We start from the raw sequence: 13,061 nt of genomic DNA, 5'->3' as shown, positions 1-13,061 counted from the left end.
GTGGCAGTCTAGATTCAACCTACCATCTCTTGAATCACGACATGCGTTGCTCTGGCGCCACTTGTTTTAGAGATACTGGACTATGGCCCTCTCTTTTTCTCTTTTTTTTTATGGCTTCCACGTGGTTAGAAAAGGATGCTTTTTTAAATTTTTTTATTTATGTAATTAATTTAGTTCTCAAAATAATTAATTGTAAACGATGAAGAACAACATGTTGTCAAATCTGACGTTCAGGGGAAAAGATTCACCAGGAATTCAATACCTGTTTGAGTACGTAACTATAATACTAGTTGAAGTTCCAACTTATATATTTTAATTACATTCGAATATTTAATTTATTAATTAATAAATAATTTTTAATTTACAGAATAAAATTTAAATCCCTTTCACCCGATTGAAAAAAAAAATTATATGCCTTAATTTCCTTTTTTGACAAAAAAAAAATTATCATTGAATGTATTATAGTAGGTAACAATCTAGTTGTTATATTAATGGAAAGTTTCCCTTCACATTAGCTATACGCTATTGATTTAATGATAAATAAAAATATAAGTACCTAACTAAGAATTATTACATGAACATATATGAATAAATATGTGCAACTCTGTATGCTTAAAAATTACTATTGAGAAATTTTTCCAATAACTGGGTTTGAGTTGATTGAAAACTAATTGATCACATGATTTTGATTTATTTTCTAATAAAAATATTTGACCTTAATAGATTTTTTACAATTAAGATTATTTTGGTGATACTATTCAATTGATTTATTATCTATTTTTAATACAACCAATCATGCAATAATATCTTTGTTTTGGTATTTATTCATCATCAAATATTCACAGAAATTTTTTAAAATGCACTTATTATTAAATTAAATATTCAGAGAAAAAAGTACTTGGTAGTGAAGTGGGAGATAGCAAGCTACCTTCATATATATATTTGGAAATGTCAAAATCAAAGGAAAGAAATGTTGGTGGTTAGGTGCAAATCCTACAGTTGAAATGCATGAGAAATAGATATGAAGGAAAAAATAAATAGATGTTTTTGCAATTAGTTAAGAAAAGGGAAGTTTTAAAAAGTAGAGAAAAGCATGTTATATAATAGCCAGTAATTATATATTATATTTATTAACCAACAAAAATCAACTTTGGTATCTTCTTTTACTCTTTTAAGAAGCTAATATTAATATATGGCTGAAACTTTAATTAATTCAAAGGTTAATATTTAAACTCTAATTCAACTTTGTATTAGAATATTAGGATTACTTAATAAAATAAAATTATGTAATTTTGCAAATGAATACTGATTCTGCTTTAGATTTGACTTATGATTGATCATTCCTCAATTAATAATACGCGATTCATACATATAATATATAAATAGAATTTGAATATTAAATGAATAAGGCCAAGAATATAGGATTTGAACCTTGTCTTGTTCACATAGCAAGAGTCAATAGAAATTATTAGTTTACATTATTATTACTTTGACAAATTTATAATCAAAAAATGAAAAGAAATTATTAGTTTGACATTATTATTACTTTGTATAATCAAAGAAACCCAAAAATTTATTTTTTTTTGGGCCAAAGAAAATCAAGATGTAATATATAGAAAAAGTAAAAGAAACAACTTCAATATTTTTGACATAATATCTAAAAGGTCTTTAAATTATTCGGTAAAATTTGAATAAATTTTTATTTTTATTACCTTTAGTTAAATTTTTATAATTTTTATTTTAAATCAAATATGCTCTTATAATTATTAGTTGACTAATTGTTATTAGTCAAAATATTATTTGTCATTTTTATGGTAAGTGGTGTTAATGTAATACACTAACGTGTCATAGTAGATACTAATGTTACATGACGACAAAGCCATAAGCCATAAGCCAATTTTTATACTATGCATAAAAATGACAAATCGTGTTTTGACTAATAATAGAGCTATTAATAATAAAAATGGGCCTATTTAATCTAAAATAAAAATACATCTATCAAAGATCTCTTGAGGAAGAAATGGCAAGTCAATATCATTCATGTTAGTGGTGGAGGGAAGAGGTCTACTTAGGGATGTGTACATGGTTAGAACAGTTAGTTCGATTCTAGATTTATCAAAATCGAAAATACCGAATTTCTTCTAAAAGACCAAAACCGAATTGAAAAATGTTGATAACTGAAAAATCGAAAGCCAAACTACTTTGGTTAATTTGATTCAATTACTAAAAACTGAACTCATGAAAAATATTCTAAAATTATATATATGTTAGATATAAAGACGATGTTTGATTTATTTGCTTGAGCTCAAATCTACATGATTCTAAACATAATTTCTTCACACTTTAACCTAGCTATAATAAAAGTTAGAATTCTTTTAGAAAAAGACTTGTGTAATCAATAAATTTACATCTCTTTATATAAGCATTTTCCAAAAACCAAGTTGATTAAATTGTTGTAATTAAACATATTTAATCGAAATAACCGAACAATGAACTAACTGAATCAAAAAAACTGAACTCATTTTGGTTCAGTTCGATTCTTTGGCTCGGTTTGAATTTGCACACCCTTAAGTCTAGTAGGCACTTGCCTTCAAAAATTTTTAACTTTTATAATATACCGTTATTTTTTTAGAATTTTATACTTTGGCCCTTACAAACATTAAACCTCTAGTATGACTATTTTATAAATATTATTTTGCCCCCAAACTTGAAATCTAAATATATCATGTGTAGCACGAATTCAATTGTTTGATAGATTTTCTTGCGAATTTAGCTTTTCAATATCCTGTTGGCATTATATTTCTCAAGAATCCTCTTTAAGGGCAGCGTATCAATTTTATTAAGTGATGTTATGAACATTGCATTCCCACAAATTATTTTGGCACAAAGTGTATTGTTTTTTATTTTCTTCTAATAAAAAAAAAATAGTAGAAGTAAAAGAATGATGAAAGAATTTGGCATTAAAGGGAGGAGCCAACCCCGGTTGGTGATGGCTTTCTCCAGGTTGAGTTGTTTGAGGATGGATGGGTAGGAGAATGATCTAAGACGCCTAAACCTTGACCAATTTATTTACGGGGAATTATTTAGACTTTGGAGTAGTTCAACTTTCTTTGTAAATATTAATTAAATCTCATGATAGCAAGTAGTTATTATTATAGGTTTATTTCCCCAATTTGTAAAATTTCCCATTTTAATATACCACCTACCCCATCTTTTTCACTTACATAGTCAGGATTTTTTTTATTCAATGGGGTCAATAAACTAAAGATATGCTTCTTTGTTTGCTGTGACAAGTTTTCATATATTGGAAAACTGCTGTGTGATTGTTTCATTATCAACACCAAGCAATACATTTTCTCAATATAGACTGTAGTCATCACCGAAATTTAACCAGAAAATAAGAGTCCAACTGGTAACATTACCTGGTTACCAATGCCGCAGGCATAACAATCTATGTATACTGCAAAATGAAATTTATAAGTTGAGGTGGTTACTCAGGATTGAAATTTTTTTCTTGCATAAGGGACTAAGCCAAAGGGTATACTCAGGAGCTGGGGAATATCTCTTCCTTTTCTTTTCTTTCACACTTATAGAAGAAAAGTTTTAGATTTTTTGCTTTGAGTATGCAATGCAGTGAAATAACTAGGGAGATAGGTGCAGCTGGACCAACAGGCTACTTGCGGTTGCTCCTGCAGATGAATTCTGCACCATATATTAAACAAATTCATTGCTTTTCCTAAAGAAAGTTTAGTTAAACTCAGAAAAACACATATTACATTGGAACTGACCAGTGTATGGCAGTGTGCATGCCTGCATGTGACAGAGACTGCAGAAGAACCAAGGGATGGGAATTGGGGGCAAAAAAGGAGGGATGCTCGTTGATCAACTCCGCAAAAATTTCCTTTTAGCTTAACAAACACAGTACATTTACAAAGAGTGTACTTTCGGCTATTTTGACGAAGTACAGAAAGAGATCACTGTTGTACAATTTACAAAACGGCAAGCTTCAAAAGTGAAAAATAGAATAAAATGAATAAAATTTGATAACTTCATTCGTTTCAATGCTTAAACACTCTGGTCATATGGAGGGTTGAAGGTCATTGTTGCAGAAGTTGAGGTTCCTGATGATAGGGTTGAATTGTCTAGGTAGTCAGAGCTGGAGGTAGCATTATAAGAAGATGTATGTTTGCTTTCTGACTTGGTTTTCTCAGAACTTCGCACTTTGAGGTCCATAAAGTCAGAAATTAAACCCGGCTTTGTTATCTTCTTCTCATCAACAACCTTCTGGCCAGTTAGCATCATGACCACAGATGACATAGATGGCCTGAGTTTGGGAGTATCTTGGGTGCAAAGAAGACCAATCTTGAGGAACCTACAAGCCTCCTCCGGATCAAAATCACTGTTCAAAGATACGTCTACCAACCCAACCAGCTCCCTTCGCTCGTAAAGGTCCCATGTCTGCAACAAGAAACAGTGTCACAAACCCCAAACCTTCCCATAGGAAGATTAACAACACTTTTCATTCTTATAGACCAGATTATATTTGATTTCCATTTTCTCCAGATACTTATAAAAAGGAAACAATATCCACGAGGTGATCTAAAATTAGGAAAATAACATGCTTTTAACAAGAAGCTTAATGCCGATCTTCAAAGATATCCAAAATTTAAAAGAAATAAAAGGCAATACTTGTACTCATCATTCTTCTGCATGATTTCTGCATAATCTCCATATTTAAATTCTTTGTTCTTCTGTTCACAAACACTACTTATTTCAATTCCAAGATCGAAGTTAATTTTGAAACTAGAGCTCCAGCTATGTGAAGAAATATCAAGATTTGGTAGAGGAAAAATCACAAATTTACTCTGATGCAGTTAAAGCTAAAATAAGCTTATACTTTGTTTGTAAGGTCTAACAGATTTTCAAGGATTAACCTTTAAAACCAAAAAAAAAAAAGAGTTGAATGAAATTCAATAATATTTCAATGATTTACAAAATATTTATTCCTTGCTCATTTTGTAAGTGCTTGATGATCTCTGAGCAAAAACTTAAAGGAAGTCCATTACTTGTAATCACAGGTCAAGCTCTAGTATGGAAATAATTGCAATGAACAAAATTTGCAACTATAATTGAAGAGACTCAAATACATACCTGTTCTAGGAGATATTGTTCTCCTACAGGTAGCTGCGTATTTGTATTACATCTCCCACTGACTATTTCTATGAGAAGAACGCCAAAACCGTAAATATCTGCTTTTCGCGTCAACTGGCCCCTTATTGCATACTCAGGTGCTAGATAACCTCTAAAACAGTGAATGAAAATGTTAATGGCAGCTAATATTTGTCGAAAGCATTAAAGGTTGAGAGAGAGAGAGAATTTTAAAATTGATAAGCTAATATGCACTAAAATTCAGTCCTACAAGTATGACATATGCTTGATAAATCTAACAACAGCTAGCCAAGAGATCTTATACATGATGACACAACAATGATGGCTTACTTGAAAAGGAAAATGGAAAACCTAATTTATAAAGAACCAACTTCAACTGGATTTTGTAGAAGTCATATCAGCCAACCTAAAAGAAGACTTAATCAACATAATTAAAGAAAGACTTCTTGTACTACATATTATCATAAGTTAACCTAAATGATTATCTAAACAAGGAGACTTCTCGGGCCAAAACATATTAGACATTAGTTATCCAAAGCAGCCTCACTTTTTCCCTTTCTCCATCGGCTTTCTTGCAGATTTCATGAAGGATAAGTTTGAAAACTAAAACCTTTTAAGATGAGTGTGAATATTCAAATGATGTTTGTAGATGCTTATTGCCATCGAGTAAACATTAACCACTAATTACTAAATGCAGAATAACGAATGCTCTCTATGATCATAAAGCTGAAATTCCAATATACAAAAGTGATAAATCTTGTATTAGCATTGCTTTTAACACCAATAGTTATGTGACAGATACTGCCGTGGATGATAAAATGATATTCAGTGCTAATTCAAAACTAAAAATAAGTTTGAAAGTATTGTTAAACTTGAACAAGTAATGCCCTTCAAAAAAAAAAAAAACTTGAACAAGTAACATGATGGTTGGAGCCTTACATTGTTCCAGCCACACGAGTGCTGACATGAGTCATGTTCGCTGGGATAAGCTTTGCCAAGCCAAAATCTGATATTTTGGGCGTTAGGTCTTTGTCGAGAAGAATATTGCTTGCTTTGATATCTCTATGAACAATGTATGGCTTTACTTCGTCATGAAGAAAAGCAAGCCCACGTGCAATCCCAATGCATATTTTAGACCGTGTTTTCCAATTAAACTGGATATTACTGCGACCACTACCTGTAAATCAAAAGGTTTTAATAGCACTCAGTTTCAATTTAAACTTTATTAGGCAAGCACTGTGTGAATCCATCAAATAAGATACATCTTATACGAGAGTACTAATTCTATGGTTAAGATTTTAAATAATGCAGTATTCCTTACAAAGAGAAATAAGAAAATGAAGAAAAATAAATACTCCCACTATCCCCAAAAAACTTTCCTCTTTGAAAATGCTCAAGGATCAAAAAGAACCACATTAAATACAGTCAGACTAATTAGTATTTACATAATAATCCAGTTTTTCACTTTCATAAATGGGGTACCATTTTCTCTTCTTTTTCACTTTACAAACAGTTCATTTAATGAAACGCATAGTTGGAATGTGGATGTTTGAAAACAATTAGTGTTTAAATTTTAATTCTGCACAACTTTTTGGGGACATCTGGAATTATAAGTGAGAGCAGTCATATCATGAAACGTGGAGTAAAATATATAGCAAAGACTACATTTTTTCTGAAATATATAGTTCTAGGATGGAACTACTGCTCTGTAGTATAAAGAATAGCCTTGATAAACAATAAACTGAACTTTCAAGTGAAGAACAATATTAACAAATTACCAAGAAGAGTCTGGGAAAGGCTATTATTCTCAAGGTAGTTGTAGACCAAGATTCTGTGATTGTCTTCTACACAACAGCCATAGAGCTTGACCAAATTTTCATGCTCTACTTCTGAGATCACCTTAATCTCTGTCATAAATTCTTTGACCCCTTGTCTTGATTCAGCTGAAAGAACTTTTATAGCAGCAAGATTCCCATTTTTTAGCCGCCCCTGAAAATCCATAATGATATTTAAAGAGGTTCCTTTCATAGAATGACATAAAGTAGACAAAGAATCACGTAAGCGATCCTCAATATGAATATTATATTGAAACAGCATGTGTACCTTATAAACAGAACCAAAACCTCCTTCTCCAATTTTATTGGCAAGGCTAAAATCTTCAGTAGCACTTTTTAATTCTTTGTATGTGTACAATTTTACATTGTGAATGTCAAATTCTGCTCAAAAGGAAAAAAAGAATAAAAGAAGAGCAAATTAGAAGTACTCCTACTTACATAGTGTTAAACAGAATAACCTTGAATTTGATCATAAACTGTAATGGAGCCACCAGAATCTGATGAGTTTTTTTATTTTTCTTCTAACACAAGAAGAACTAAAAGAGAGCATGGCAATATACGAAATGCATGTTTAATAATATAACAAGGTTAGAAGAGTAGAAAATGAAAGTCAAGAAGTTTCTACAAGTTAGCATGGTGGTATGTAGGTTCTGTTATACAGAATGACACAGAGTTCAGAGAGGATTTATTGACAGGATTAGAACAGCATGGATGAAATAAAGAAGTGCAACTGGAATATTCTGTGATTTTAGGACAGCTCTATGACTGATGTTGCTGAAGAAACAATATTCACAAAATGATTGTTGCTGAAATAAGAATGTTTAAGTTGGTATTAGAAAGGATAATATTGTCTGTTTCATTAAAAAAAAACAGAGGAAGATGACATTACTTATAAAAGGTGGAAGTCACGTTAAAATGCAGACACACACACACACACACATAAAAATATTCATTCCTGCACAATAAATGCAGGACAAAATTAGGAAAATGATTTACACCAGTTTAGGGAAAGTTATTTAACATGAAGAGGGAGGTAGACCAAATCACGCTGTTTGATGTACATAGGTTTGATATCTAGCCATCTCTCAGGACAAATGGCTTTAAACTGAGCAGAATGGAGAATTAGTTCATGTAATGGACTTGAGTGGTAAGGCTTAGTAGTCTTAAATAATAAGGGGCCCTTCATTCGATTGCACATGACAGAATAAAAGACTTTATAATTGTTATAAGAAGGCTTCTGACTTACCTTCCTCAACCTCAAAAGACTGGTTGGTTGAAGAATCTAAACGTCTACGGAATAAGAAAGAAAAACAAGTCATAACTTTATGATGCACCACTGACCAGTTTTCTTATATTCAACCAATGCTTTGTATCAGAGCAATTCTCAGACCTGCCAAAAAAAAAAAACATTCAGAAACACTTAATTTCATACTCATAATTCTTTCGAATCAAATGTCAAAAGCATTCAAGAAGATGCACTGATGCAGGCAACCAGTTAACTGCCTATGCTCAATTAGAATTAACACACAAGATTTCATGGTAACTGAGCACATTCAAAAACCTGTTGGTTCTCCTCATTTAGGATGATTTTATACGTGGGATGATAATTCAGGCACTTGAGACAGAATTAAAAGCAAGAGAGCCAATACATTCAGGAATATTTCAGTATGGGACTCAGTTGGGACCCTCGATAGCGTTATCTATGAAGAAGCAGTCTTACATTTTGATTTCTGTACATTGGCATAATTGAATACCTCTGTAACTGTAAGTTTTGCTGGTAATAGGCTGTAGCAGTGGTTCATGGATTTTGTTTTGCTTTAGCTGTTTTGGTGCGTATCTATTAGTTGTGCAAGGTTTATTCATTTTGAAGATCCATAATCTACAATGAATATGTCTCCCAATGAGATACAATACTCTATATATTTCTAAGCAATGCTTTATCAATTAAATAAACCTAGTAAATTCATAAAAAGCTAACTTTTGAAGTTTTGAGCAGGTGGCATTGCCTTCTTTACTGTAGGGTTACCTTGCTGGACTTAACAAACAATTGGTATCACATCACAAATACTCTACCTTCTCAAGAATCAATTAATAAAAATCCGAACTTATTGCTCCTACTTACTCCTTACAGCCCTTAGAATAGCAAACTCGAGCTCATTTCTTCTACAGTGAAATAGTAGAATCTCTTTTCCCTTACTGCATTTCCCCCCCTTTCTCCCCTCCATACAAGAGACTCACAATTTCATTCTTCTGGACAATATGACGATCCTCAATTAGTTCAAACAAGAGCAGCACCTATCACATCAAAAGTTTTTTTGTTTTTTTTTTAATTTCCTAATTATTGTTGTTCACACAAATGGCATGTGAAGACTATTAGAGCAAGAAAATTCAATAAAATCAGAAAAGTGATCTCAAGCAGAAAGTAAAAAGCACAAGTTGACTATAACAGGGGAAGTTTCACACCTGCTACTTCTCACGACAGACAAATATAACCCAAAAATTTAAGAAGCAAATAAAGTCCAAGCAAGAAAGATTGAAATTCCAATGAAAGTCAACTCCTCACTTTCCTACCAATTTTAGATGGATTATACAGGCTACTTTTGAAAGTAACCTTAAACCTAAATCATCTATGCATAAACTAGTGATAAAGGTGCAAATAAATGTGTTTAATCCCTGCCTCTCAGTTCTCTATCTTTTCTCAGCCATGCTCCTAGGTGTCCCCCCTTTTCTTTGAGCAGATGCTGCAATATTTAAGTGTGTTAATATCTCACAACTCAGAATGCTTAGTTGAAAAGACCGAGATGAATGACATGTCTGTAACCTGATTGTTTACATGCAGCATCAGGCTTCCGTTCTTTATTGCAACCTCATCAAATTGGAAAAGAAAAGTTCATTCAAGATTAAGTGACATCAACAATGAAATGTAAATAAAGGCATTCACAAAGAAAGGATCCAAAACATGAAGCACTCAGACAGCTTCCATTTTGATGAAAATTTCAAAATCTTTGTAAACGAGCAAGCAAAAGTCCCACATCAATACCCTTCCAACTTTGAAATCAGCAGAGACCATCCACAGTCTATTCTTGCAATCTCATCTCTGAAATTTCCTAGATAGTTATCATGCAACTTAACATATTAAAAACTTCATAAAAGCAAACAAAAGTTCAATATCCACATCCCTCAACAGTCAACTCCATCCATTTGCTCTCTCATCTGTAACTAATATCCACCAGCTGATTGAAAGAAAAAATCCAATGGGATAGGATCTAAGACTCAACTACGTTTGACTAGGATAGCTAATCTTATTGGTAGGATCCATAGTTTAACCTTATATGCATTAGAAAGTAGAAAAAATTCTGGATTGCTTCCTCTGCTCTCTGTGTAGCATCAACCTGATTAATTTTCCCAGAAATAGAAGCATCATAGAGCTCTGAATGCTGCAAGCATAGCCCGCAAGAAGGGGAAGGGGCAGAATAATAACAACAAAGGATCTGTGGTGTTTCTGAGAGCATGTCCTAAGATGACAATTATTATCAGTTCATCTACAAAAGGCGAGGTGATTACAGTCCATGAACAAAGACAGAAGAATAATCCATCATTGTTGAGTTAGTTCCATTCAACAGTGTGATTAGATATATGAAAAAGATGCCCTCTTAACACAGAGAACCAACCGTAATTCTGTAGAAGCACATGGCTAATGCAATTTCACCAATATCAGGGGTATAGTGACACCAAAAAAATATGTTCTCTTTTATTATTTCACATGAACTTTGTGGGCATGAGACTTCAAAACCATTAAATTTGATGTAAAAGTTTTACACAAACCTCAACTCGTTCAATCATTTTCACTCCATATACATAAAAATCTCAGGCATTTTAAGTGCATTAAGCTTGAGTCAGTGCATTTCCCCAGAAGACACACTCTTGGACCTTGTTCCATGAAAATAATAGAATCAACTTCCCCCAACTAGTCCTATTCATGATACCTCTATAGAGTACATCTAGTCATCTATGGTGATAAGTTATACCATCTAATACGTCCTGCAAAATGGCATGTTGCCCTTTATTTTACTTCAAAATTCTTGTTTTTCACACTCAGATCCCCAGAAAATAGAAACTATAACAAGCTTCATTGTCCTTCCATATCACCATATCATCGTATAGACAAGTTCATTAACAAGAAATGCATCAATTAGTCATATATGAAATTTCCAACCATGTTTGCTTCAATTCTAAAAATTCAGTTAATATTATGAAGTCATCAGCTCGTGTCCACTGGTGCTACTTTTAAAGCTTCCTCCTTATAATGACACCCAATAAGGCCTACTCCTAAACCTTCATTTCTAAACCTGATCCAATTTTAATCAATCATATCTCCGTGCATACTTCTAGCAATTGAGACCTGAGTTGAGCATAGAAATAACAAGGAGCAATTTGACAAAACTAGAAGCCACAGATTTCAGTCTCAATTTGATCTTAAATCTAGAAGTAATGCTCATCTCACCATTTCACATCAAACAAAAAGGAAAATTATGCCAGAAAGTTCATAAAATAGGAAAAAAAATTTAAAAAGACATGACTCATCAAAAAACAGTAAAACTTATGAACTGATCAAACCAAGTTCAGGTTATAACTACATGCTTCATATAAGAGAAAGAGACAACAATCAAAACCAAGAAAAACCCAGAAAGAAAACTGATAGATAATCAACCAACTAGCTAAAGATGAAGAAAAGAAAGTAAAAAAAAAAAAACCTATACAGGAAAATTATTTAATCAAACTGAGCTCAAGCCACAACTACATGTTTTTCAATAAGAAAAAGCAAAAAAAAAGAGACAACAAACAAAACCAAGAAAAACCCAGAAAGAAAAGTGATAGAAAATCAGCCAATTAACTAAAGAAAAAGAAAAGCAAGTAAGCCATACGGAAAACTGAACTGACCTTAAAAGCCGACAGAGGGGAAGAAAGAGGAATTGTTTGGAAGAAGTTAACAGAGGGGAAGACAATTAAAAAAGGAAGAGTTCAAAGTCCATGAAGGAAGGCGTACGCAGTTTTGGAAGTGTCTTTTACTATTATGGTGTCTTAGGAATTTAAGAGGAGTTGCCCAAAACTGACTTCTCAAATGTTATGCTTGGAAGTTCAAAGCCTAACGTTCTTAAACATTTTGACAGGGTAACAGGGAAGAAAGAAAGAAAGCAAGCATGGTTGCTGGCGCGTAATTGTCAACTCGGCTGAACTGACTCGGTCAACTATCGGCTGCGTGTCCCTCTCTGAACCCCTATCAGCATTTTCCTTACTTGCTTTCTTTTTTATTTTATTCTAAATTGTGCTTTTCAAGTCATAAATGCACAATTGAAATTTCATGCGATTGCTAATATTAAGTCTGAGTTTGACTCGAAATTTTTTCTATTTATATCTTTTAAAAGCATAAATTGTATGAAAAAAATTTTGAAAAGTTCAGAAAAAATTACATAGAGGAACTTTTTTTTAAAAAAGGGTAAAATATTTTATTTTTAAATTTTAATCAAAATTTTAAATAAATTTATTAATTTTTAAAATAGATATTCTATTTTAAAAACAATCTTCCGTTAAATATATAGGTTAAATCGTTAATCAACCGTTAAAATTTTTATTAATTTGATGATGTGATAATAATAAAATAATAATTTTATCTTTTATTACTTTTAAAAATTACTATTATGTAATTTTATAATTTTTTTTAAATTAATAGAGATAAAATGAGTATTTCAATTTTTTCAGAATTTCTGTTAACAATGTTTGCATTCTTGAGACGAAATGTTTATTTTGAAAACTAATAAATCCATTTAAAATTTGGATTAAAACTTTAAAGTGTGAAGATATTTTATCTTTTTTAAAAACATATATGTTTGTTAAGAGAATTTTTATTTTTATTCTAAAAATATGTTCATCTATTAAAAATAATCTCAACATTACTCTTTCAAAATACTCTCTCTCTCAATCGATCTCTCCCTCCTCTCTCCCTCTTTACAAATCACTATTTTCCAACTCAAATAAACTTTTTTTCTCATTGTGAAG

General features: G+C 31.8%; 1 protein-coding gene across 2 annotated transcripts; it reads right to left on the bottom strand.

The window, feature by feature from the left end:
• On the bottom strand, window positions 3,879-12,174 carry LOC18594631 (putative serine/threonine-protein kinase). Of its 2 annotated transcripts, none has more exons than XM_007022253.2 (7): window positions 11,946-12,174; window positions 8,251-8,394; window positions 7,273-7,385; window positions 6,948-7,158; window positions 6,109-6,346; window positions 5,152-5,302; window positions 3,879-4,458 (listed from the first exon to the last, which is right to left on the bottom strand). In XM_007022253.2, exons 2-7 carry the CDS (start codon window positions 8,321-8,323, stop codon window positions 4,066-4,068), a joined length of 1,179 nt encoding a protein of 392 aa, XP_007022315.1. In that variant the 5' UTR covers window positions 8,324-8,394; window positions 11,946-12,174; the 3' UTR covers window positions 3,879-4,065. The 2 variants fall into 2 exon arrangements, with proteins under 2 accessions (XP_007022315.1, XP_017980693.1); XM_018125204.1 differs by lacking the exon at window positions 11,946-12,174 and adding an exon at window positions 9,127-9,339.

The sequence above is a fragment of the Theobroma cacao genome, chromosome 7, assembly GCF_000208745.1.
Source record: "Theobroma cacao cultivar B97-61/B2 chromosome 7, Criollo_cocoa_genome_V2, whole genome shotgun sequence".
NCBI classification, from domain to species: Eukaryota; Viridiplantae; Streptophyta; class Magnoliopsida; order Malvales; family Malvaceae; genus Theobroma; species Theobroma cacao.
This window is presented reverse-complemented; position numbering and strand designations above follow the sequence as displayed.